Below are 27,905 nucleotides of genomic sequence, written 5' to 3' on the forward strand. Positions count from 1 at the left end.
TGAAGTCAAATAAATATTTATTAAGTAGTATGCATTGTTAGCAAAGTCACATTAACCAGGATTTTTAATCCAGATGAAAATGTCATGGATTCAGACAGTTTATTCTTCAGCCTCTTTGCCCTTTAAAAGAGAACAAATAAAATGAATTAACTAAATGGTAAATACAAATCAATGACACCTACATTTTCAAAGTTTATTTGTGAAATAATAATATTTCTTTAATTTCATAAAAAGTTATTTCACCTTTCCACCATCGCGGCTCTTGGCCCTGAGCTTGTTGACTTGGGTCTCAGCAATGTCAGCACGCTCCTCAGACTCCTCCAGCTCATGCTGCACCTTCCTGCACTTGGCCAGGTGAGTATTGGCCTGTTCCTCCTGTTGTAAATGAAATTGAGTGCAATTAAAACAAAAACAAAATGAAACAAGGGTCAATGTAAAAGTAGCAAAACGTTTCTTGTATAGCAAAGGCAGAAAAATACTCACAGCTTCCTCAGCCTGCCTCTTGTAGGCCTTGACCTTCATCTGCAGCTTGTCAACCAGATCCTGCAGTCTGTTGACGTTCTTCTTGTCCTCCTCAGTCTAAAGAGAAAAAGTTTGTCCAGGAATGTCCTCCCCTCTTTCATTTAGCATTCAGTTCTAGAGAAAGAGGAGAGCTTTCTTACCTGGTAGGTGAGCTCCTTCACCCTCCTCTCGTATTTGCGGACTCCCTTGACAGCATCAACACCACGTCTCTGTTCAGCCTCAACCTCACCTTCCAGTTCACGAACCTTAAAACAAATATTCCCATTTAAGATACTGACCCCAGTTTTGTTATGATAAGTTAAACATATTCATCCAGAGTCATATTTTGTTACCTACCCTGGACTCCAGTTTCTGGAGCTGTTTCTTGCCACCCTTCATGGCCAGATTCTCTGCCTCATCCAGGCGGTGCTGCAGATCCTTGACCGTGACTTCCAGGTTCTTCTTCATCCTCTCCAGATGAGAACTGGTGTCCTGTTCCTTCTTCAGCTCCTCTGCCATCATGGCAGCCTATATGATGGAAAGTGTTTTTTTAAATAATAGAAATAGCAATACTTTAAAATATAATCCTCCGTTTTAGAAAAAAACTTACATCAGTGATGGCTTTCTTGGCCTTGTCCTCAGCATTTCTTGCCTCCTGGACGATGTCATCAACTTCACCTTGGACCTGAAGGAAGTCAGTCTCAAGCTTCTTCTTGGTGTTCAGCAGACTGGTGTTCTAGTGTGGAAAAAGAAACAACATCAGTTATATCTTGAATGCTGGAACTGTTTGTTTTATGTATCAACCTTTTTTTATTCTCTACCTGGGAGTGGAGGAGGCCAACACGCTCACTTGCATCAACCAACTCCTGCTCAGCCACTTTGCGGCCTCTCTCTGTCTGCTCCAGGGCAGCTCTAAGCTCCTCAATCTCAGCCACCATAAGGCCGTTCCTGCGCTCCACCATGGCAGCCTGCTCCTTCATGTCTTCCTGTCCTCTGACAGCATCATCAAGGTGCAGTTGAGCATCCTGGTTGACAGAGAAATGTATGGTGTTTGCTATACTTCATTGGTGTGAGCACTGTAATATCAAAACACTTAATTTATACTACTGACCTTGAGCTGACCCTGGACGGTCCTCAGATTTTTCTGGGCCTCAGCAGCCTGGCGGTTGGCGTGGCTCAGCTGAATCTCCATCTCATTAAGGTCTCCCTCCATCTTCTTCTTGACTCTCATGGCATCATTCCTGCTCCTGACCTCAGAGTCCAGGGTGCTCTGCATGGAGTCAGTCACCCTCTGGCTATTCCTCTTAATCTGCTCCATCTCCTCATCCTTCTCTGCAAGCTTGCGGTCAACCTCACCCTTGACCTGGTTCAACTCAAGCTGGACACGGAGAATCTTGGACTCCTCATGCTCAAGAGTTCCCTATTTTAAAATAGAGTGTAAAACATAGCATTTTAAGATATGACCAATTGCTTAATTTATTAAGATGTCCTATTGAATCTCTCCACTCCATCCTGTTGGATTTTGTATTTGTACCTCAGCCTCTTCCAGGGCAGTCTGGATCTCAGCCTTCTCAGTCTCAACAGTCTTCTTGGCCTTCTCCAGCTCATGAATGCTCTTTCCAGTCTCACCAAGCTGCTCCGTCAGGTCAGATATCTCCTCTGCAACAAGACATTTAAAAACCCTTTACACAAAGTCAGCATCTACAAATGTACTATTGTTTTTTTTGTAAACCAGGATAAAACATTTTGTTTTTAGCTTCTCTTAACAAGCTTTGATTTGGAAGTATTTTATGGCCATCTTGACTTACGTTGGAGATTCTTGTTCTCCCTCTTAAGAGTCTCCAGTTGGTCAAGAGCCTCCTCATAGGAGTTCTTCATCTTGAACATCTCAGTGCTGAGAGAGCGAGCCTCTTTCTGGGCACCCTCCAGCTCTGCCTGACCTTCCTCATATTTCTGCTTCCATTCAGCCAAGACCTTTAAAAAACAGTTTGTGCCTTGGGTTAATTTGAAATATAAGACACTGCTACCAAAAATCCATATGCTCATATTATGTTATATGAAGGCTAGTTTGTCCTACAACATCACACAAATTCCAGAAGGGTGTCTAACCTTGTCAAAGTTTCTCTGCTTCTTGTCAAGGTTGGCAGCCAGACCATTGGCTCTCTCCACATCAACCATGAGGTCCTCAACCTCACCCTGGAGTCTCTGCTTGGTTTTATCCAGAGAAGCACACTTGGAGTTGATGGCCTCAATTTGTTCCTCAGCCTCCTGTAGACGCTGGGCAAGCTTTTTCCTGATAATGCAACCAATTTAAGTTAGAGGACGTGGACAGGTTTTAGTAGACAACATAACAAACAATATCCACATTCTATGTGTTTCTTTCCCTGTTTGGTACATACTTGGACTCCTCAAGCTCTTCAGTGCGCTGGATGGCATCAGTTTCATACTTGGTCCTCCACTGTGCAACCTCGCTGTTGGCCTTGGACATGCCACGCTGCAGCTCAGCCTTTGCCTCCTGCTCCTCCTCAAACTGCTCCCTCAGAAGGTCGCAGTCGTGTCGTGCAGACTGAACACCGTGGGCCAGGGCATTCTTGGCCTGTTTGTGAACAATGAATGCTGTCATTTCAGGCTTCACAGAATGTGGGTTATGTACTCCAATTTCTTCATGTCATTCACGGATATTAGTACCTTGACTTCCTCCTCATTGAGCCTCTTCAGCTCCTCAATTTGCTGAGTGAAGGCCTGTTTGCTTCTACTCAGTTGAGACACAAGAGCATCTTTCTCCTCAACCTGGCGGCCGAGTTCACCATTTTCAGTTGTAAGTCTGGCTCTCTGAGCACTGAGGTCGTTGACCTGGCGCGCACCCTCATCACTCTTGGCCTTGATTTCACTGAGTTGGTCCTCAAGGGTACGGCACATCTTCTCAAGATTTCCCTGTTTGGGAAGGTAAAATTAACAAGCAAAACAAAAGTCAGATATGTTTATGACAATTATTACAATTTTACTGGACAACATTTAATACAAAACGTACAAGAATATGTATGTTTTGTATCATTGTTTGCAGTATGTTATTGTTTGTAGTAAGAGTCAGCTAGAGCTTTAAGGTTTACATGAAACAAACCTTAGCTTTAGCGACTCCCTCCATGTTGCTGGAAAGATCATCAATCTCCATCTTGTATTCACTCTTCTCCTTTTCAAGTTTCTGCTTGACACGCTGGAGGTTGTCGATCTGCTCTCCCAGCTCGGCCACGCTATCAGCCTGCTTCTTACGGAGAGCTGCAGCAGTGGCTTCATGCTGCAGAGTGGACTCTTCAAGGTCACGACGCAGCTTCTGGAACTCAGCCTCACGCTTCTTGTTCATCTCAATTTGAGCAGCAGTGGCACCACCAGCCTCCTCAAGCCTCTCACTGATCTCCTCAAGTTCCCTGGCGAGATCAGCTCTCTGCTTCTCAACCTTAGCACGAGCTGCACGCTCAGCCTCAATCTCTTCTTCCAATTCTTCAATGCGGGCCTATTGGTTGTTGAAAAGAGAACAATGATACTAAGAAAGAACCGGCAGATGACAGTTAACACTATTCGTAACTGAAGATGTGAAACAAACCTGAAGCTCCTTGATCTTTTTCTGGAGCTGAGCACCCAATGATTGTTCATCCTCAATCTTGCTAAGGAGCTGGCTTGTTTCAAAGTCCTTCCTGTATAATTGTAAATTAAAATAGTTTTAAATGGCTACTTATACCAAAAAAGGACTAAAAAAGGAGTATATGTTTGCATGAATTATTAGTTGCTAATAGAGTTCTACATTACTTCTTTAGCTTCTCATCAGACTGCTGCTTGTCATTCTCCAGATCCATGACATTCTCCTGGGACAGTTTCAGGTCACCCTCAAGCTTTCTCTTGGCTCTTTCAAGGTCCATGCGGAGCTTCTTTTCTTGCTCCAGGGAACCCTCAAGCTGCAGATACAAAGCACAAAAGTAATTAAGTAGCCCAATGATACACGTGCATTTCTTTACACAGACAGGCCGTTAACTCACATCATCCACTTGCTGTTCAAGCTTAGTCTTGGCCTTGGTCAGAGTGTTGACTTTGTCTTCCTCTGCCTGGAGATCATCAAGAGTCTGCTGATGGGCCTCTTGGAGGGCTTTCTTCTCTTTTGTCAGCTTAGCAATGGCCTCATCCTGAGAGGCCATCTCCTCTGTCAGGTTCTTGACCTACACATAGAATATTTTATATAAAAAACGTAACAAAGACTTTTTGAAAATAAAACATAATTTTTTTTTTTTTAAGAATATAAACCTTGTTCTCAGTGGCATGTTTCTCCTTCTCCACTTTGGCCAAGGTCAGCTCCAGATCATCAATGTCCTTCTTGAGCTCAGAGCACTCATCTTCCAGTTTCCTCTTCTTGGCAGTCAGCTCAGCATTGATTTCCTCTTCATCCTCCAGTCTCTCGGTTGTCTCCTTGAGTTTGGCTTCAAGCTGGATCTTATTCTTGATCAGACCTTCACACCTCTCTTCAGCATCATTGATAGTCTCATTGCTCTAAAGTAAATACAAGATAAAAGGATGAAATCTGATTTGTATTGAAAACATAATTCTCAGACAGTGATTTGAGTATTGCAATGATGTGAAGAATGGTTACCCGTTGAACAGTTATACACTTACAGATGCCATTTGCAGATGTAGGTCATTCCTCTCTTGCACAATAGACACCATCTTCTCCTCAAGGTCCTTCTTCTTGGCATCAACCTTTGCAAACATGTCTTTGAGTTTCGCATGTTCCTCCTTCAGTGCAACCAGCTCCTTCTCAGTTTCAGCACTCTGAAGCAGAGGCTTGATCTTGTAGTACACCTTCATCCATGGCCAGTGCTTCACATTAATGAATGAGCGGATATTCATCTGGATAGTGAAGATTGCATCTCTGCAAAAGAGGTTGATTTGTTGATTAAACCGTGTTGAAGCTTACTGAATAGATCATAGGGATTCTGTCAAACACTGACAGTGATTAGTCCAGTCGTTTATATAAATCGGTGTTGATGGAAATGATCTCTGTTCTGTAAGTTTGTACTTTAATTTATTAAAGATTGGCAATTCATTCAACACAACCTATTGTGTTACAATTAAAAAACCTGCAATGCTATGTTTTATGGCAGATCATTTTGTTGAGTGTGATTCCACAAAAAATTACACATTACCTCCTTTCCATCATCGCGACAAACTCCTTCCTCATCAGGTATGCACGGCACAGAGCCTGAGTCATTGTGACCAGGGCAAGCAGTTTCTCATCTCTCATCTCCTCAAGGACACCAAGCAGACCAGCTTTGAAGAACACCTAAAAGTGAAGAACAAAAAATGATGAGGTGTGTGGCTGAAGGCAGAAATGGACACACTGTATGTAATTCAATATTTATCCATAATAAAAGATATAAGATAGAAACATTCTCCACCTTAGTGTGTCCAAACTTGTACTCATCGTGATTAACATCGATGGATCCCAAGAGCTTCTCAGCAGCCTTCTTGTTATCAATGAACTGACCCTCAGGAATAACACTGGCATTCAGTACTTTGTATCTGTTGTCAATAATAAGAAAAACATTATTTTACCCATATAATACATATATGAAGTGTGTATTATAAGTTATTGTTGTATGTTTACCTCTGCTTGAAGTCAGCATACATGATTCTGCTTGGGAAACCCTTTCTACAAATTCTGATACCCTCCAGTACACCATTACACCTGAGCTGGTGGATGACCAGGAAGTTCTGCATATAACCTGTGAATATACAGAGATGTAAAATTGTCAAGCAAATACAAGGTGATGAATAATGGAAATGTCTTAATTTACTAAAAGCCCTTTACCTGGTTTCTTAATTTCATTTGGAATCAGACAACGCACAAAGTGAGGATGGGTGGCCCTCAGGTTGGTCATCAGTTTACCCAAGTTCTCCTGTTGAGGCAATAATGTATACAATTTTAATCATACAGTTAATTGTGCTGGGACATTTATTAATTGATTGATCGTGTTCTTCTTGATATTAAAACACATACCCTGAACTGTGAGGACACAGTCTGCATGGAGCCACCCTTCTTCTTACCACCCTTCTTAGCACCACCAGTTTCTGTTGACATACAAATAATGAATCGGATAGTTGAGTTATATACATAGAATCTAATATAATAACTATTTGTGTATTAGCTTTTTGACTTGAACAGGTTATTACCCTCAACAACAGGTGGGTAGAGGACAGGCAAAAGTTTGACTGATGACTTCTGGTACAGCTGCACGACAGTGTCATTCAGTGGATCCTTGTTCTTATCCAACCATCCAGTAACATTGTAGTCCACGACGCCGGCATAGTGGGCCATGGAAAAGTGAGCCTCCTGCTTGCCTTTGGCAGGCTTGGGCTTCGCAAAGGCTGCTGTCTTTCCAAGATGCTGGGCATACAGCTTGTCCTTGAAAGTGGTGTCAGAGGCCTTTGGGACAATGCACTCCTCTTCAAGGATGGCAAAAATACCCATGGGCTGTTGTAAAATAAGATTGCTTAGTTATAAAAGTGGACATCATGAAACTATACAAATCTAACACTGTGCTATGTGGATTGATTGAAACTGACCCTTTCAATCAGCTCAATGCAGGCAGCCAAGTCCATGCCAAAGTCAATGAACGCCCAAACAATGCCCTCTTTTTTGTACTCCTCTTGCTCCAGGACAAACATGGTGTGGTTGAAGAACTGTTGCAGTTTTTCATTGGTGAAGTTGATACACAGCTGCTCCATGCTGTTGTACTGTGTTGGATACATATTCAAACATTATTTAAAAGTGGCACTCTTAAGTCACTAGAAACAAATAATGTTAGTGAAGAATCTTAGAATTTTGTCCTCACATCAAAAATCTCAAATCCAGCAATGTCCAGCACACCAATGTAGAACTGACTTGACTTCTTGGTGTCCAGCATCTCGTTGATACGAATGACCATCCACAAGAACATCCTCTCATAGATTGACTTGCACAAGGCTGACACTGAGTTGTTGACCTAAAACAATATGTAAGAATAACTACTTACTTACTATGATGAGAAAAGGCAGGGTTTCCACTGTCATGCAAATCCTGGAAAAGTCATGGAGTTTTAAAATCCCATTTTCCAGGGTTAGGAAAGTCATGGAATTCAGTTAAGTCACTGAAAGTTCTAGAAAAGTCAAGAAATAATGATTTTGTTGGATGTAGGTCTAATGGAATTAATTATGTTATTGTACTTTTCCATGGATCGTGGTTTTGTTGTGCCTGATGCAGTCTCTTGTTATTTACTTTTCTTTCAGAGTTTAGGCCCAATCTGTGCTTTAAAGTATATCACTCTGTTTATTTATTAGTTTGTGAAGATTCATGGATTAATTAAAGGTCCTTGAAAAGTTTTGAAATGTTGTCAATGATAACGGGTGTGAACCCTGAGAAAGAAAATACCAGCATTAACATTCTTGTCAAACAATGTTCCTGTGGTCTTTAGTCAAACAAAGCATGTGAAGTACCTGTGGCACAGTCTGACCCTTGGTGACATACTCAGTTCCGACTTTCACCCTTGGGTAGCACAGAGCCTTCAGCATATCAGCAGAGTTCAGGCCCAGGAGGTAAGCGACTTTGTCAGCATCTTTAAACAAAGCGTTTAAGTGAGTTATTAATATAAATTGTTTTACCCAGGAAAGTCATTCTTAACCTCAATTGAGAGGCCACTAAAACTTATCTAATGACTGACATAGTAGATGTATTTTCAGGCTTCTGTTGTAGATAATAAATACATTGTTGTAGGTAATACATAAATAACTATAATCAGAGGAAAAGTACAACTTGAAGTTAACATACATGCTGATCTATCTTTTAATGAAATTACTTCAATAAATAAGACTACATCGTAGTTATCACTAGAACTGACCCAAGTTCAGTAGAGTTTTTAAACCTACCCTCAGTGCCATCAGGCTCAGCCTGCTCCTCACGCTGCTTCTGCTTGAATTTCAAATTGCCATGATGGAGCACAGCACCAGTCAGTTTGTAAATGGTGACTTTCTCCTCTGCAGTGAAACCCAGGATGTCAATGGCATCCTGCAATCACATGAATAAATGCAAATTAAGCTCATCATTAGTGTTAATCATTAGTGTTTTTAAGAATGTCATTCTCATTGTATTCATTGTCCAGAATAAAAACTCGGAATAAATCTCACATCTGTGGCGTCCAACTCTTCTTTGTCATCAATGCTGGCCACAGTGATCTGACCCTGACTGCACATGGGGAAGTCATAGGGGTTGCTTGTGATGAGGGCCATTTCTGTAGAGGGGAAAAAAACAATAATTTGTTGTTGCAAATTAATAATAACATGTAATGTTTTTTGATTGTTGGTTGAAAATAATAACCCTACCAATAAGCTCAGGCTTGTGGTTGGTCATCATCTGGAAGAAGATGTGGTAGCCTCTCTCATCAGGAAGCTGGAATGTCACTCTAGACTTTTCCAGCAGGTCTATTTAGGTGGGGAGGAATATATTTTAACTTGAAAAAAATTACGGCAGCAATAATGTAAAATGTTGATACACACAGGATAATTATACTTACAAGTCTCAATATCAGCTTTGGCCAGTTTTCCAGTTGGGTTAAAGTGAATTCTGATGAATTTTCCCTGTTTAAGACAAAATAATATCCTAAGTCATTGTATCTTATTAATAACCACAGAACTGAGGCCAGAGTTTAAATGAGAAATTAACTTACAAAACGGGAAGAGTTGTCATTCCTCACAGTCTTGGCATTACCATAAGCCTCCAACAGTGGGTTAGCAGCAATAATCTGGTCTTCAAGAGAGCCCTGCAAGTGGAAGAAACATTCAAGGAATAAGTTGCTATGAAGAGAATGTTTGTGTTGCTTTATGATAATTAGCACATAAATGTGTAAGGGCTCTGACCTGCATCTTTCCAGGCTCTGGCGCCTTTTTCTTTTCACCACTACTGACTGCAATTGTTGCAAAGTACTGAATGACACGTTTGGTGTTCACAGTCTTGCCAGCACCAGATTCTCCGCTAGATTAAACATAAGATATTGACATTTTTCAGATAAGAATTTTGTGTGCCACAGGGTAACATAGAAGATAATGCAAAGTTTTAAGTCCTGCATTGACACTTACGTGATAAGAACAGACTGGTTCTCCCTGTCTGTGGAACAAATGCAATTTTAGATGAATCACTTTTTTTAATTAGTTCATGAACAAAATTGTAATTAAATCTTATTATTTAGTGGCTTTTAAATTGAACGCTAACCTTGGAGCATGAACTGAAAAGCATTGTCAGAGACAGAGAAAATGTGGGGTGGGGCCTCCATACGCTTCTTGCCTCTGTAGGCCTCCACCACTTCTTGGTCATACACAGGGAGCCACTTGTAGGGGTTCACGGTGGCGCAGAAAAGTCCAGAGTAGGTCTAGAATGAGGAAATAAAGGGGATTGGTTTCACAGCTCTATTATTTTTTGAACAGTTTTTCATCTTTGAGAAGGCATAGAGCTTACGTAGATCATCCATGCTGCGTAACGCTCTTTGAGGTTATACAGGACAGAGGCTTCATTGAGGTGGGTCATCATGGCCATGTCCTCAATCTTGTCATACTTGGGAGGATTCATGGGGTGGACATCCTCCTCTTTAAGAACTCTTTCCTAAAACAAATGGACAATATAGAGAGTTACAGTCAAGAACCTTTATGTGGGGCAGTTGGTGGTATTAGTTTTTGTCCTACAAACATTAAACTAATAACAACAGCAACCTTGAACCCTTTACTTTAAAAATATATACAGTTTGAAACTAAAATATAAATAATCACTTTGTAAGAAGAATATAACTAATCCCTTGCACAATATCAGTCTGTGAGTGAGGTTTCAGCAATATTAGTCTCTGAGTGAGGTTTCAGCCGACATGACTCCATGTTATGATGTGTCAAGAAACCTGTAGGGGGTAGAGGGTCACAAAGACATTCCAGGGCCATTAAGTAATGGCCATTGTCTTTGACCTAGGTGTCCCATGTTTCTTACACCTATCTCATCAATATGCATAGTGGTCTAGACTCTAGGTGAAGAAAAGTGTCAATTTCTAAATTACTTATAATTAGTATAGAAACCACACACACTTTCTGAATGCTAAATTAACCTATGTGGCGTAAACATCTATGTTTACAAGGTGCAGAGTAAAAAAGAAAACTTCCAAAATATTTAAAATGTGTTTTTGTACAAAGTCTGAGCTCCTCTAAAACTAGATTTAATTTTAGTGTCTTTAGATTTAAAACTTTTTTTACTACATTCCTTTTACTCTCTTTTTATTATTGCTGAGGTTTTCTAGAATATAATCATAAATGCCACTTAAGCCTCATGGTTTTTAGTTAGGTGAAATAAAATAAAAAACAGGCATGGCAGACTACCTAACAGAGTCAAAAAAGGCCTTGGTGTTGGAAGTGGTAATGGAAACAATAATTTTCTTTACTAAGAGCCTTGCTAACATACCTCCTTGGATTCAAGCAGTTCAACAGTGACTTTGCCACTATCTTTGCTCTTGATTTTAGCCTTCAGGTACAACTCCTCCTTGTCAACAACATAACAAGCTGACTTTGCATCAAAGGGGATGGTTTGGGCCTCAAGCCTCTCCTTCTCAGGCTTACGGAGGTAAATGGCAGCCTTGCCATATATGGCCATGTCGCCGTCGCTCATGGTTAAGGTTTACTGTTGGAAGAAGAGGCATGATTATGTAATATATAAGCAAGATTACAACCACGGACTGTAAGAAACATAATTCATCCTTGCAACATAGCATATCTAAAATATGTTTTTGTTTTGTTTTGTAGTGACTGTGTATGAGGCAGTCAAGAGCAACAGTAAAAATTTACAATTCATCTAATGTGGGAAACAGGTAAACCTTGGGTATCTTGCTGTTCAAAATGCACCCTACAGGCGTGGAGTAGTGTAGTAGATAAATTCAAGTGTGTTGTATTATTATTTAGGGGATTTAATATGTTGTCTTTGTCTTTCATCATGATGTATAAAGTGCGGTCTTTTCTCAAAAAGTCCAAAAAAGGAAGAAAGACATCAGCAGATCTGAAAGAAGGTGTCAAAAATGTTTAAGCTGAGTGCATTGTCTCTTCTCTTACAGTATTTTTTATATTTTAAGTGATATCTTCATAGAACCGCACTGAAGCCTGGTCAAAAGAGATATGACCTTTGCATATGAATTAAATAAGAAACAAAGCCAGATTAGGTGATAACTGTCCAGCCAAAGACTGTGTGTACAGCCCAGAGATTTGGATATAAGGACCGAATGTGGAAAATATGCATACCTATGCAACCCTATTTGTTTGTGAAAGGTTGTTTTGACTGAACTGGGTAGGGGAATTCTGAACTATAGGCATATTTTTCCTATTTGCTATTATTTGAAAAGGTAACTGAAGATGCTGAATTGATAGTCTGTTAAAAAGCAGATAAACTTACTTGTTCTTCCCAGGACCAGGTGAAATGTGAAGAACTGTCAAACAGTCTAAAATGATGGGAGTAAGAGGTCAGACAATATATTAAATATAAATGCAAATAGTAAGAACTTAACAGATTTCACTGCCCAGCCAATCCAGCTCTCCCATGTTTCAGAGAAGATCAGAACTTACTTTGCACTGGAACCCCCTTGCCTCTGTCTCTTCTTGGATCCTCCAAGTCCTTTATATTATGAACATCTGCAAAGTAAGCAGGATCCATATAAGGCAGGATGGGGATGGTTTGGTATATTTAAACATAATGTCAAGCATGCCATCACATGAATTATGAAATGAGCATCACCCATGCTTCAATTGAGGGATGTGGTAATGATACCTTATCTTGTCCATTTATGGTATTGACCTATTTATTAATAGTGTTACATATATTCTATTATTAACCTGTTATTTTGATTATGTTGGTGCATTGCTTCAAGCATTTAAGCAAACTCTGATATTGTAGCTGTGGATTAGCATTTTTGTCATTTTGTTAAAATTACATATGCCCCTTTAGTTAAACATGAAGCTAAAAAGCACTTTAAGACTCTTCATATAGAATTTTTTATTTTGTTATGTAATACTTTGTTGTTTTGATTTGGTAATCAAAAAGGACATGATCCATGTCGGTGGGCCTGCTAATACTTTAATTGAATAGAGGTTAAAGTAATACGCTTATAACTGTTCATGAACTGTATTCTTTTTATACCACACACATAAAAGTTGTTCAAGGCCTCTTTTGGCAGGGGCAGAGCTACTCAATGTCAGGATATCATTCCGAAGATTAAAGCGAGTGTGATTTATTCGTGGTGTACTGAAGGGCCAAGACCCCTTCGTAATCGCATCCAAAAAAAAAAAAAAAAAAAAAACTTTGGAAGCCAGACTTTTCCATAGACCCCCAGGCAATGCGTCACGGACCCCACCTTGAGAAACTCTGGTGTTCTGTGATGTGTGTGTTTTAATTTCTATAAAATATACTTATACTTAAATATACTGTCCAAGAAAGTAAACATAAAGGCTATAGGCTCTTACATTGGAAAGGTAGAACTTCTTTAAAAGTGCACTCAAGAACCAAACAAACAAACAAAAACCCTTCAATTGTGTGGCCTCATGACACTATTTTTACTTCTGACAGTGAAACTTTGTTGTTTTGATTTGGTAATCAAAAAGGACATAATGCATGTCGGTGGGCCTGCTTATTCTTTAATTTAATGAAGGGTTAAAGTAATACGCTTAGAACTGTTAATGAACTGTATTCTTTTTATATCACACACATATACATTACAAGTTGTTCAAGGCCTTTTTTGGCAGGGGCTACTCAATTTCAGGATAACATACCAAAGATTGAGAGATTCTCACGCCATGTGCAAATCTGGCTAGAGACCACAGTATTTTCTTCCACTTGACCTTGGAGTCTCCCACATGCCTTAAACATATGGAAGAGAGCCACTGTTAAAAAAAAAACTCATATCAAATATCGACTAGAGCTCGCCAAAAGGCATGTGGGAGACTCAAAGGTCAAGTGGAAGAAGGTTCTGTGGTCTGATGAGACCAACGTGGCTCTCTTCCATAAAGCTTTGATTGGCGCAGAACAGCGGCAGCAGTGTTGACAAAAATTAACGTGTTGCCCCTTTTTTCGAGGGCAGAGCAACTGCCCTTCAAAATTCCTGTGCACATCCCTGAATTTAAGTTTCCATAAACCTGAATTAAAGTTTCCATAAACCTGAATTTAAGTTTCCATAAACCACAAGATAACAGGAACAAAATTCTGAAAGGAACATAGGATGGCAATACACCTTACCATTAGGATGAACACCCCACAACTAGTAGAGCCTCTCTGCTTGGGAATGCTCTATATGTTAAGTTAAAGGTTTTTAATACATCAAAAAAGGTTTTAAGAAGAGGTAAGTTGCGAAATTGTTACAATTCCACACACACACTCACATACGTCAAGGTTGTCACATGTAAACTCTGTCCAGACTATGATTTGAAAGGTGCTTCTTAAAGTTCTGGGCCCGTGTGAGGACATTCTGACACCTGGGACAGTGCCAATGGCACCTTTTCATCTCCCCCCTCCACTTCCACCAAAACAGGGAATGGTCAATTTTACTGTAAGGAAAGGTACATTTTATACTGTTAAGAATCATGGTTATTAAACAGTGGTGGACATCAAGCAGGAGTGCAGCAACAGTGTGCATAAGGCCCGTGTGAGTGAGTGAGTGTTTTGTAAGGATAACCAGAATAGCTTGTGTGCAGGGTAGAGTGTTTTGTTGGTTCAAACAGAATGGCCAGTCAGAGAGGCCTACGTGAAGAGAGGCCTGTGTGCCAGGCAGAGAGGCCTGTGTGCCAGGCAGAGAGGCCTGTGTGTAGGGATGAAGGCCAGGCCAAGCAGAGATGCCTATTTTCTCACAACAAGATCACACAGTTTCCACATGCTCCATGGATCACCACTCTTGATGTGAATGAAATGTCTGCAGGATTGAATAAATCTTGCTCCATGGACCACCACTCTCGATGTGAATGAAATGTCTGCAGGATTGAATACAACTTCTGACTCTGATTGAGTATTTACTCTAAGATTTGAAGAGGTTATTTTTCGCTACAACAATACCTTCTCATTTGCTGACATGTATACATAAGTAATTCAATGCAAGAGTAATTTGTAAAACTGTAAAGAATGGGGTTTCTAATACACTCACTACTGCCACTAGATTAAAAATACATGGCATATTTTAAATGCCAAAGCCGCATGTGCTCTGCTATGCACATGACAACACACCGCAGTGCTTGCAGTTGTCTGTGCCTCATCCGAGTTTTTCAAACACGGAGAACGTGTTGTGTATTGCCACTACAGCTCCCATGATCCTTCAGGATCATGGGGGAACTATAAATGGGCTGAGCACCCATTGTCTTGTCTCTTGTCACTTATGGATATTGATTACACACAGAGATGGGCAAAAATACATTAAAATGTATTTTGATACAAACTACAAAATACCCCTCAAATAAATGTATCAAAATAAAATACAAAATACTGTTGCCAGAAAATGTAACAAAATACAATACATGTATTTTGTATTTTTAAAATACAGGAAATACTTTTTCTGAATTTTCAGTTCTCTCACAATTTGGTATAGCAGAACATTCAGGTTTGGGCTATTCAGTGGCGTAACGTAGTAACCACGGGGCCAGGTGCAGGCTATTATGACGGGCCCATGTCAGTGGTTCCGTATCCTTTTTTTCATGTTTGTAACCGCCGCCACAGGGCTCTCATTGCAATCTCTATGGCTTCCGGGAGGGCTATCCCCACCGTGTTTTGTCACACGTAATTGCCAGGTAAGGACTAGGACGCGATCTGGCACTCCGCGCCTGGCTGAGACTCTCCACTTTGTGAATGAGGCGCGCCTCACCTAGGACGTGGGTCTGGCACTCCGCGCCTGGGCGAGACGCTCCGCTTTGTGAATGAGGCGCGCCTCACCTAGGACGCGATCTGGCACTCCGTGCCGATGAGACTCTTTTTAAAGATCTTATAGCCTACTATAAACGTTGTTGAGACTCTTACTAAAGATCTTACTCATTCTCACAGAGACAAAACAATACACCTAGCCTACTATAAACGTTGTTGAGATTTTTATTAAGTTGAAAGTCGGTAACAAAACAGAGACAAATAGCTACACGTCAAGCAATGTCATTTATTTCCTAAAATACGTTTTACGAATCCAACTTACATTACCACTGCACACTCACAACCTTACAGATAACGTATAGAAGTTGTACTAGCATTTGTATTCAAAGTTTACACTTTAATCTACCAAAGTACTCACCGTTTAACAATACAACTTCCACAAGTTACAGATCTTTGACAACATTGGCGCCCACATGTGATTGACAACACTGGTGCACACATGTGACATCAAACAGATAAATGACAGTGTAGCTATTTGTTTTGACTCTGTGAGAATCAGTAAGATCTTTAGTAAGAGTCTCAACAACGTTTATAGTAGGCTAAGATCTTTAATAAGAGTCTTATGTGCGCCCGGGCCCCTGCCTCTATGCAATGCGGCGCGGAGTACAAGATCGCGTCCTAGGTGAGGCACGCCTCATTCACAAAGTGGAGCGTCTCGCCCAGGCGCGGAGTGCAAGATCGCGTCCCGGACCTTAGCTCTAATTGCGTATAAGGACATCACACGGCTTTCATCAAGTCACATTGTGTCAAGATGGCTAACGGTAAGTGCAACAACTCGATTCGCTCTTTGAAAGAAGCTCCTTTAAGCCGGTGTACTAATGAAGATAAATTGACAAGGATCAAGACAGCTTTCTAAGTTTTCGACCACAACCCTGTTTTGTGAAAAAAATTGATTTAACATGAGAGTCAATGAGAGAGATCTGGGGTGATTTCCTTTTCGCCCCAAAAAGGGGCGGGCCATAAGAAGCAACACTTTTGGCAAATTGACTGATTCGACAATGACATTCAGAGGCAGATCAGATGGATGGCTCACTGTCTTTTCCCGCCTCATGCCAGTGGCATGTACTTCCTGATGCCACATGCCACTGAAAAATTTAACTCCTACTGTCTTTACTCCCACATTGTCATGACACACAACCACGTCACAAAGTGGGGAGGTTCAGGGAAACACTCTCAGACTTGCAACACTCAGCAGGGGTTACAGTTTCACACATAAACAGAACGTTGCTAAAACACACAACACCGCTTTCCAATTGTAGTAAGGTAGACAACGTTTTTTTTTAACAAACTGTCCTTCATGCTGGTCAATTAACATTGGTCTGCATATACAGCCGGCTGTCAGACGAGTTCATTGAACTGACCCAGTAGTACATTGCCCTTAATGTGGGTTTGCCGAAGTCTCTCTCTCTTTCTTTTTTCCCTGTTCATTGTCCCTTCCGACCCTCCATGAAATTCCATTCACAATAAGTGACATTGTTCTGGTTAAGGAAAGGAAAGTCCAAGAATAAGTTAACTCCACTCGGAAAGTCAGACTTTTCGCAAAAAACATGAAAAGGTGACAAACATTGGACCTCATTCTCGAAACGCAGTTAAGAAAAGGTTACTGGGTGTTGTAATGTTTAGCACTGATAGAATGAAGACTTCTATTATGAAATTATCTGTGAATCGGAAACTAGAATGTACCATGACAGTTGATGATTGTTGAAGAATAAAGCCTCAAGAACTTGCGGATATTGTGATACTGCATTCATACAGCATGCAGTGCTAATCCTAGGCTACAGAGCTTTTCAAGAACTGGGGCTCATCAAGGTGGTATAAGCCATTAACGACACCAGTGAGGAAGAGCCAGACACACAGTCAGGCAACATACTGAATGAGTACTCAGATGTTTTCAAAGGCATCAGTGAGTTCCAGGGTAAGTGCAGTTTTAGGATAGACCCTAGCATCGCACCAGTGGTTTGCCCACCAAGAAGAGTACCATTTGCCTTAAGAGAACATTTCAAAATATAGTTAGACAACATTGAAAGGGATGGCATAATCTGCAAAGTGACTGAATTTACCCAGTGGGTTAACGCGGTGGTAGTGTGTGAGAACTGAGAACCCAAAAACACACAATCTTAGAGTATGTCTAGATCCACGGCTTTTAAACAAGGCACTACTGAGGCCGTACTACCCTCTACCCACACTGGAAGATGTAACATCCAAACTGATTGGGGCTAAGTTCTTCAGTGTCTTAGATGCAAGCTCGGTTTACTGGCAGCTGAACCAGGGCCAGTGCTAGCATATTTTGATTCCTAAAAAGAAGTTAAGTTCCAGGTCGACCCATCGATAAATGGCTTAGGCACAACTATCATGCAAGAAGGCAGAACAGTTGCATACGCATCCAAGCTGCTTAACAGTACGGAGCAGAATTACGCCAAAATAGAGAAGGAGCTTTATGCAGTCCTATACGGGTGTAAGATATTCCACGAATACCTCTATGCGCGACATGTAACCACGGAATCAGACGACAACCAACTGGAGACAATACTCCTTAGCACCACCGCACCTACAGCGCATGATATTCGCTCTGCAGTAATACAGCATAACCCTCATCCACAGACCAGGCAAAGAGATCCCTGTGGTTGACACGGTGTCAAGGGAGTCCATGAATGACACAGACAGTTCACTCTCTGAGGCTATGGAGACCCAGGTACACACAGTCAACAGCGCAGCTCTGGTGAGTGCAGACAGGCTAGAGGACATCAAGGCCGCCATAGCTCAGGACGAGCTGCTGTCCACCCTCAACAGCACTACAGCTACGACCTCAGGTAACCCCCCAGGAGGCAGTGCAAGCAAGGCAAGAGAAATGCCAGCAGTGCCAACAACAGCACTACAACAGGTCTGCTAGGCCCCTGTCAACACTGCACGCTGGAACGCCCATCCGCTTCCAGCAAGGAGATTGTAGGTGGAAACCAGCAACAGTCATCCAACCCGCTGAGACTCCACGAAGCTACCACATCATAACCAGCGATGGACAGTGGTACAGAAGCCCCCGATGGCACCTTCTCGACACCCGAAACGACACACACACACACACACCCACACACACCCACACACACAGCACACAGCAGCCTGAGATCAGGAATGATGATCAGGTCACTGGAGAATGAGAGCCAGGAGAACATGAACCCCACCCGTATGTATCCTAAACCTTTTGCACAACTTTGGTCTTAGCTAGACACCGAAATGACAAGCAAAGCACACCGTAGAAATAATAAAGCAACTGAAAAAGACGAAGCTTCAACCAGAAGTGAAAACATGGCTACGGCCTCGGTGCCTGATGCACTACCAGAAGACCTTGAGAAACTTCGTTCGATTCTCCTCACTGATATGACTCAAGCAGTGCATTCTGCGCTTAAAAATGCGCTTCAAACCACGTTGACTCCAGTGAACAGCACACTTGAACAAGTAAAGTCTTACTACGAATCACACGACGAACGCATTCGTGGGGTTGTAGATAACCTAAGTGAATACAGCGACCGTTTGGTGAGTGTTGAGTGGTCGGCATCCCTGAAAATTTGGAAGGTTCAGACCCTGTTAAATTCATGGCCGATTTTTTTCATGAGGTACTGGGCGCAGATTTCTTTACGGGACCTCTCCTGCTTCCCCCTGCACACCGAATTGGAGCTAAACCAACCGATGAAGGCCGGCGATCGAAACCAAGAGTATTCCTGGTCCACATTCACTACTTTCAGGACAAACATCGCGTCAGCAGACAGAGGCAGGAGCTAGTCTTCCGTGGAAGTCGTGTGTTTTTCCATGAAGATTTCAGTGCGGAGCTAGGGAGAAAAACAATCAACTTTCAGGGATGTTAAATCTCTGCTCTACGAGAAAGGGATCAGGTTTGGCTTATTGTACCCTGCCAGGCTCCAGGTCACCCATGAAGGTAAAAGACACTCCTTTGGCTCACCAGAGGCAGCTACAGATAACAGATACAGATACTTGTAGCCCACTGCTGGCACTGTTGGTTTAGCCTACTTTATCGAGGTAACCTGTTGATTTTCTTCTTTGATTGCTGCATCCCACTTAATTAAGGCTACTTTACAGACTTTAATAAGACTGTGATATACTAACTATGAGTATCCTTTCAATCAGCAGGAGTAATGTTTTTTTTTATTGTACATGCTATACTGATGTTTTCTGTAGCTAAGCGGGAGGTGCTTTGAAGGTGATGAGAATGTTCAAGGAAGGGCCACCCTCGATCAAAACGTTAGTTTTAGTTTTAAAGCAGGGCCGGATTAAGACAATGGGCTTTAGGGGCTGCAGCCCTGGGCCTCGCCACCAGGGGGCCTCAGGTTGCCCGATGTCAACGGCACCGCGCATAACATTAGAAACATTCAGAGTGAAAAAAATTATAATGCGCGAAAATGTCCGGTCAAAGAAAGCACGAGAGTGGGGCCAAAAAACTGGTCCGTGGACCGTGACCCTCTAAAAAACTGCTCGAAATGATTGGAATCATGCAGAAAATACATTTATATCACAGACCAGTAGAAAATATTTATTTCCTTTGATTGTTATTTGTTTTTTTACTTTAATGATGATAGGTGAGGCTCTGCCTCCCCTGACCGCATGTCCGTGCTCTCGCATAGAAACGTGGGCGCGGAGCCAAGCTGTTGCCTTACTGAATAGGCATACACTTAATCAATCCGTTATTTCATTCCCTGGCTATTTAGCCTTGTTTTTGCTTTTGAATGAATGGAAATATGTATACATTTACATTATTGGTTAATTATTGTCCACAGTGAAGTCTACTACACACATACATTTTATCCTTGGCTTTAAACTGATCATATTTATAGAGTGGTTCTGTGGACTTTAAAGCACTGATCTGCCAGTGCACCTGGCATGGGTTTGTGTGCGTGTCATGATGTGTGTCGGGGCGATATAGGGGCCTCATCCTGGTAATTAGCCCCAGGCCTCAAAAAGTCTTAGTCTGGCCCCGTTTTAAAGGAAATCATTTTGGAAGTTTCTAGTTTTGTAATGCCTGCGATCGTCTTCAATTGGGGAGGTAGATCTAGGTTTGGGGGGGTATATGTTATAAAGGGGTGTTCTGGGGAATCACCATGGCAGCTTACCTCAGATGGTCGTTTTTGTTTTGTTTTTCTCAGTATGTGTTCTAAAATACAGCGTATGCTTACATTGTTTATAATTGCTTGCCCTATATGTCTGTTAATGTTGCCAACATGATGAACCCTGATGAAGGCCATCCTGTGAGGTTTATATCTTGGAATGTCAAGGGGCTTAATGGTCCTGTTAAAAGAGCTAAAGTTTTGTTCTCATTTAAAACAATTAAAACCAGATATATTACTTTAACAAGAAACACATCTCAGATTGGAGGATCATAATAGACTCAGTAGAAATTGGATTAGTCAGATCATTCATTCCAAATTTACAAGCAGGTCCAGAGGTGTGGCTATATTGGTTGCCAAAAGTACTCAATTTTCTCCCTCTAGTGTAATCAGTGACCCCAATGGCCGTTCTCTCATAGTTTCCGGTTCCCTTTTTCAGAAGCCTGTTGTACTTGTGAATGTTTATGCCCCTAACTGGGACAATGTTCATTTTGCAAATGATATCAAGCCGGTTAATGGCTCATCAATTGAAATGTCAAGCCGTTTCTCGACTTATTCCCCTGATAAAAGATACCCACCAAAACACCACAAACAAGCCAAAAGAAATTAATAATATTTTTAAAGACTTTAACTACTCTCTTTACACTTCTGAATTTCCCTTTGATACAACAGATATGGAGCACTTCTTAGATAGTTTGCAAATACCAAGGATTTAGATCAAGCTCTTACACAAGATTAGCTTAAAAGTGCCATCATGGCAATGCAGAGCAATAAATCCCCAGGACCTGATGGGTACCCACCAATTTTTTACAAGAAATTCAAAGAGCAGCTCACACCAATCCATCTGAAAATGTTTCAGGAATCCTTGAAAAATGGCTCTCTACCCCCCACCCTTTCACAGGCATCTATCTCCCTTCTTCTTAAAAAAGACAAGGATCCAACCCAGTGTGGATCCTACCGCCCCATCTCTCTTTTGAACGTCGATGTTAAAATATTGGCTAAATTATTAACATGGCGTTTAGAGCGCCTCCTCCCTCAAATAATTTCAACAGGTTTTATTAAAAACCGCCATTCCTTCTCTAATATTTGACGGCTGGCTGCTATAGTTTATTCACCCAGGGCTTCTCCGTGTCCAGAGGTAGTTATTTCTCTGGACGCAGAGAAGGCATTTGACAGAGTGGAATGGTCTTATTTATTTGATGTTTTGAAGAGATTTCTTTATTTATTCCAATGCCTGCCAGTCTTTATACCCAAGTCATTTTTTAAATCCATCGACCAATCCATAACATCGTTTATTTGGGGGAATAAGATTCCTAGAGTTAAGAAGTCCATTCTCCAAAGAGATCGTGAGGAGGGGGATTGGGCCTTCCAAGCTTTATCCATTATTATTGGACATCCAACATACAAAAGATATTATTTTGGCTCCATCAATCAGATACAAACTGGTGTCTACTTGAGGCTCAGTTTTGTCGTTCTACATCTCTCCAAGCTTTAGTCTATTCCTCTTTGCCAGTGCAGCTCTCTAGATTTATAAACAATCCTGTTGTATTGTCAACTCTCAAAATTTGTAATCAATTTCACTGTCACTATAAGCTAACATCAGCATCTGTTCTGGCCCGATTTTAAGAACCATCCTTTCCTACCCTCTACACTTGACTCAACATTTAAACAATGGAGTTTGAACAGTCTCTTATACATCAAAGACCTATATACACATAACATATTTGACAGTTTTGAAAATTTGTGTAAACGATATAACCTTCCTTGCAGTTTTTTTTGTTAAGTATCTACAGGTTCGCCACTTTGTATCCTACATTTGTATCCTACATTTGTATCCTACATTTGTTCATTTTCCCGATCTCCCAGCCGTCACAGTGCTTGACAAACTTACTCTCACCTTTGTGAATAAAGGTCTAATCTCTCTAATTTACTCTCAGCTGATGTCTCTTGAAGATCAAAGCCTAAACAAATACAAAAGTAGGTGTGAAGAAGAGCTTGGTATAGATCTGCTCATCATCATGTGCCAGACTGGGGCTTATACAATGTAAGGTTTTGCATAGATTTCATTTAAGCAAGGCTTGCCAGCATAAACACTGAGACAGATGCTAGCTGCGATAAATGTTCTTTTTCTCCAGCCAACCTAGTTACTTCTTTCTGGTCTTGTCCCCAACTTTCAGGTAACTGGGCAATAGTTTTTAAAACGCTAAGCGAGGCTCTTGGAGTGATGCTGGAACCCTGTCCACTTATAGCAATATTTGGTGTAGCTGATGAAACCCTGTGTTTAAATGCAAACCAGTCAGACATCATTGCATTCACATCACTTTTGGCCCGTAGAAGAATTTTGTTAGTTTGGAAATCTTCTACTTCCCCATCAGCTTCGGTCTGGCTGGAAGATGTAATGTTTTTTTTCTAAAGCTGGAGAAGATAAAATGTACACTCAGAGGGTCTGTGGAAAGGTTCAATTTGAAGTGGGAACCGTTTTTGTCGTATTTTGAAAGTCTGAAAGAGTTGCCCACTGGGTGGGTGTCCCTAATTGTAACTGAGACCCTCCCCCCTCTTTATTCTTTCCTAGACGTTAATTTTTTTATCTATTCATTGCCTATTTATTTATAGCTTATTTTTAATTTTTTCCTATTGATATTTGATCGCCTCAAAGAATGGTTGACGCATTGTAAATATTTACTATATTTGAGCCAATAAAGTGTATGTTTTGAAAAGAATATTGATGCATAGCTGTGTACATTCATGACTGAGAAATGTATTTTGTTTTGTTTTTATGAACATACTAACTGCCAAGAGGTGTATGGGGAGGGTGGGTGAGGGTAATCTTGCTCATGTTTAAAAAAATGAATGAAAACATGGAGGAAAAATGCTTGAGATAACCTGTATTGTGCAATTCCTTCAATAAATAAATAATTAAAAAAAGAAATATTTTTTTCGTACTAACATCAAAAGAGGTTAAAAACGATTCACTGATGTTACAAAAATATGATTTTATTGTTTAAACATAGGGAACACGGAATATGTTCAGGACATTCCAAACATTAAATAAAATGTGTGAAGTAGTTGTGATTTACGTCACTGTCATTTATGTTCCATCAGTGCTCCACAATACTTAAACATACCTAAACATAGGGCTACACACAGGGTAAAATGCATGATCTTAATGTGCTTCTGCCATGCGCCGCACACCCCCACCCAGAGGAAGAGCAGGAAGAGGAGGTGACCAGGTTGCGGAGACAAGCTCCAGGCAGGCTGGGGGCCTGCACAGTAGCACTTAGAGGCACCAGGGGGCAGCGTTTTCCTCAACAGGACCAGCTCAGTGACACCAGAGAGGACTGCAACTGAGAAATGGTAAACCAGATCCAACTAGGATGACCCCACTGAGAACCTGCAGGAGGTCCGCACACACACACACACACACACACACACTCAACATTTCCAACACAGCTACACACACCAGATCTAGTCATCATCTCCAACATGGAATAAACATACAAATTCACCAAGAACATCCTCCCTCATACACTGATCAAGCATGCACACACCCATAGTGTCCACACGGGGCAGCAGTGAGTAAAATGGGTCACCACTTACCTGCACTAACCTCTTTGGCCACAGGGAGGCAGAGTGTCACAGGTGTGGGTATGTAATGCAAGGTGTATGCAAGTGGATATGTTTGGTAGTACAGGAAAGGCCTACTGTGGTCTCAATGATCACAGCACTTGGTTTTAATACATTTGTGAGACTTTTTATAATGGAGGAAAGTAGAGGCAAAATGTGACCTCTGTTAGAAACAATGCAGTTTAAACTGAAATGTATACTGTTTGGTTGAGTGGATATTGTTGTTGTGTGTCAGTGTGGTTGTGTTGGTAAAACTGTAGTTATGTAGTTGGTTGAATTGTTTCCCCATGGCTGCCACTTTCACTGTAAAAAAGGAAACAAAGGTATCAGCAGTGATGTTGATAGCTGGGTGAGGAAGAGGAGGGTAGAGCAAAGTTTTGAAGGTGGAGAATAGTTTCCCAGCGTCATTTGTACCGTTGATCTTGTCATTGAAAAAAGTCTTCTTAGCAGCAGTGATGCTAGATGAGAAGGAGGCCAGCAGTGTTTGGTAGCTTGCAGGATCGTCCTGTGCTGCAGATTTGTGCCACTTTCTCTCAGCGCTCTGAGATTGGAGCGCTGCATTCGGAGGGTATAACTCAGCCATGAATGAGACTGGGAAGATTGAGCAGGTCTGGTGGTAAGTGGACACAAACTGTCCAGGCATGAGCTCAGAGTGGAGCAGAGAGATTCTGTGGCATCATTGGCACCTAGTGAGGAGAAAGTGGTTTAAGGTGGAAGAGCAGATGAAACCAGAGAGGAGAGGTTTGTGGGAGAGAGAGGTTGCAGAGATTGAGCCTGAACTAGACACTCGAAGTGGGGACAGAGGGTTGTTCAATAAGTCGAACATCGAAGCGAATGAAGAAGTGGTCTGAGAGGTGCAGAGGCTTAACCATTAGGTTGTCCTTGGTGCAGCTTTCCCTGCTTTGTGAGTTGGAGAAGTGGGGACCTGTTGTAGGTCGAAAGAGTGAACCAGGGTGCGAAAGTCAGCTGTGTTGGGATTGTGAAGGTGGATGTTCATGTCGCCAAGGATGAGCATTGGACACTCATGCTCAGGAATGGATGACAGCAGGGTGTTCAGCTCATGAAGTCACCCAGTTGTCAAGGTGGATGGTAGACAACAACCACATGAGCTTTAACCGGAGCAGTTACCATAATTGCATAATATTCAAAGGAGGCATACTTGTTTGAAGGCAGCAGTTGAGTGAATTTCCAGTTCTCTGAAATTAGCAGCCCTGTCCCACCTCCATAACCAGATGGTCGGGAAGTATGGGAGAATGCATAGTTGGTGGAGAAAGCTGCCTGTGTAGCATTGGTTACCTGAAATGTTGACTGCAGACTGAAAGTTCCACAGGCCAACAGATAAGGAGGTTACAGCAAATGAGGTTTGTTGAAGTGAGTGGAGGATACCCAGGATGCGCTGCCTTCTGCTGTGCTGAGACCTTTTGTGACAGCAAGTGACAACAGAGATGCTGCAGTGACGCATGGCTATGGCAGATTCAACAGGTTTACTGTACATTGTTTGTGGTCCTTGCTTCGGTGGATTTACACAGGTAGACAGGTCTTTGCCTAAAAAGGTCTTCCCCCGAAAAAGGGCTGAAGACAAGGGCTGAAGCTTCAGCAACAGTCATATGGAAATAGCATGCTCACTGTGGGCAGCCGTGGCCTACTGGTTAGGGTTTCAGGCCAGAAACCGAAGGGTGGCCGGTTTGATCCCCGACCAGTAGGAAAAATGTGGAGGGGGGGAAGTGGTAGACCACTGCTCTCCCATGCCCACGGCTGAAGTGCCCTTCACCTAACCCCGATCACTGCTCCCCGGGCGCTGCCAATGGCAGCCCACTACTCCGGGTTAGTGTTACTTCACTTCACTGTGTGTGTGTTTGTCACTTCCCTGGATGGGTTAAATGCAGTGTGTGTGTCTACACCACCTCTGCCATAGAGAGGACTTTCACTGATTTCATGACAGTACCAATGGTGTCTCAAATACACCTTTTACTAATCTGGATCTTTCACTGCAGAAAGAAGCAGTGTTTTTGTTTCCAAGGACGATTGGCATATTCTCAACAGGATTAAAATTTTTGTTCACAATTTATCATACATACAATTTAAAAACCTGGCTGGCACTTTATAAGTAGGAGTTATAGGCCTGAGCCTCTTTGAAAAAACTTCTCTGTGTGAAGTTTTTTGTTTAAAACAGTGTCTAAAATACACGCTGTGGTTAGTGATTACACGTTTATAGGATTTAGTCTTATAAACTAAATCTAATTAAGAGCCAATCTTTTAATCGCAATTAATCTACATTAATGAATTTCAAATGTGAGATTAATTAGTAAAACATTTTTAATCTATTGAAAGCTTTGAGTTTAAAGATATATTTGGGTTCTTTAAAAAAATCTTGGTAAGTAAAATGTTCCTGTTCTATTGGCAGATCATTTGGCTTATCTTATCTCCAGTTCTACTATATCTTTTCTTTTCAATAATTTTTTGGGCTGTAAATTGAGTACATTTTTAAAAGCATTTCCTCATCAGCAAAAGTCAAACTGGTTCACACACTAAGCAAGAACCATCAAAACCACTAAAGAAACATGAAAAAAAACGCAGCCTCTAGTCTAGACTACAATAATTGCAGGACATGTTTTTGAAACAATGATCTGCATTTTAAATATCGGCCCTGTTTTAAACTATTCAAAGGTAAAGTAAAGGTTCTCCGTATGACTCTGCTTTTAGATGTCTCTTTCTTCTGTCATCCTCACTGTGCGGGGCATATCTTGTTCTCTGATTACTGAGTAATTACACCAGAGTTTTTTTTTTTTTTAAATAATTGGTTTTTACTGCCACCATTATCATAAGCTTTGTACTGGTTGGAGCTGCCAGTAATGCAAAAATATTTTCAAAATCTATGTTTACAATTTTCCTCTATGTCATTGTCTTCCAAGAACCCTTCAGTAATGTCTAGTCTAGTCATTCTTGTTTAATTTTTCCACCTCTATACAGCTGTGGGCAGTTTCGGGACCAGTGTGATCTTCTATTATACCTATAGACCCCACCCACTTCCCTCAAAGAAACATTCAATGTCATTAAAGATTTTTCCATAATGTCACACTAACTGGAAAAAGCCAATTATACTACCACTGTCCGGAGACAGTTGGGACTCTGCAGCCCATGACCCCACTGTGGGGTGACACACATTGGCTAACATTTATGAAGAAGACCCTTTTTCATAACGACGATATGTTGCCCGTCATGCAGACTGGAATGATTTTGACATACATGTTAAGTGCCGTTCTCTTTCCTAGGATATGTTTTCCTTGTGTTGTCATTTTTTATTTAAGTTCTGTGTTTTTCTGTGTCTACTCATCTCTCCTCTTGTTCAAACGGGAAATATTGTTCTGAACGAACAACTCACCTCCGTTGGAAGCCAGGTTAGCCTCCTGTCGGGTCAACTACAGCAGATGATGGCACACCTGGAGATCCTCGCAACTTCTCTGCCATCCCCAGCATCATCTTCCAGCTTCTCCTTCCAGAAGTGCTCCGTCAGCATCTCTGGACTTTGTCACTGGGTTACCTCCCTCTCAAGGTCCCACTATCATTTTAACTAGTTGGACAGATTTTTCAAGATGGTCCATTTCATTCCCATAAGCAAACTACCTTCCGCCAAGGGGACTGCGGAGGCTGTTTTTTCCCACGTTTTCTGGATACATTGTTTC

The 27,905-nt window shown here is 41.4% G+C and overlaps 1 protein-coding gene across 1 annotated transcript; it reads right to left on the reverse strand.

Annotated features, from left to right (window-relative positions):
• On the reverse strand, window positions 1-27,798 carry LOC308382169 (myosin heavy chain, fast skeletal muscle-like). Its single transcript, XM_080859853.1, has 41 exons — window positions 27,605-27,798; window positions 12,160-12,225; window positions 11,990-12,035; window positions 11,012-11,227; window positions 10,031-10,174; window positions 9,788-9,944; window positions 9,655-9,682; window positions 9,436-9,550; window positions 9,246-9,338; window positions 9,093-9,156; window positions 8,902-9,000; window positions 8,707-8,810; window positions 8,449-8,587; window positions 8,020-8,138; window positions 7,380-7,529; window positions 7,111-7,281; window positions 6,718-7,018; window positions 6,545-6,615; window positions 6,356-6,443; window positions 6,152-6,269; window positions 5,943-6,066; window positions 5,691-5,827; window positions 5,161-5,416; window positions 4,795-5,037; window positions 4,533-4,709; window positions 4,306-4,451; window positions 4,103-4,193; window positions 3,623-4,012; window positions 3,190-3,435; window positions 2,901-3,097; window positions 2,611-2,794; window positions 2,310-2,475; window positions 2,036-2,160; window positions 1,613-1,921; window positions 1,323-1,526; window positions 1,112-1,237; window positions 859-1,029; window positions 663-767; window positions 484-579; window positions 244-375; window positions 1-120 (listed from the first exon to the last, which is right to left on the reverse strand). The coding sequence occupies exons 4-41, from the start codon at window positions 11,213-11,215 to the stop codon at window positions 100-102; spliced, it is 5,811 nt and encodes a 1,936-aa protein (XP_080715979.1). The 5' UTR covers window positions 11,216-11,227; window positions 11,990-12,035; window positions 12,160-12,225; window positions 27,605-27,798; the 3' UTR covers window positions 1-99.
• Window positions 27,799-27,905: the final 107 nt, after the last annotated feature.

This window comes from Sprattus sprattus (genome assembly GCF_963457725.1).
Source record: "Sprattus sprattus genome assembly, chromosome: 21".
In the NCBI taxonomy this organism is placed as follows: domain Eukaryota; kingdom Metazoa; phylum Chordata; class Actinopteri; order Clupeiformes; family Clupeidae; genus Sprattus; species Sprattus sprattus.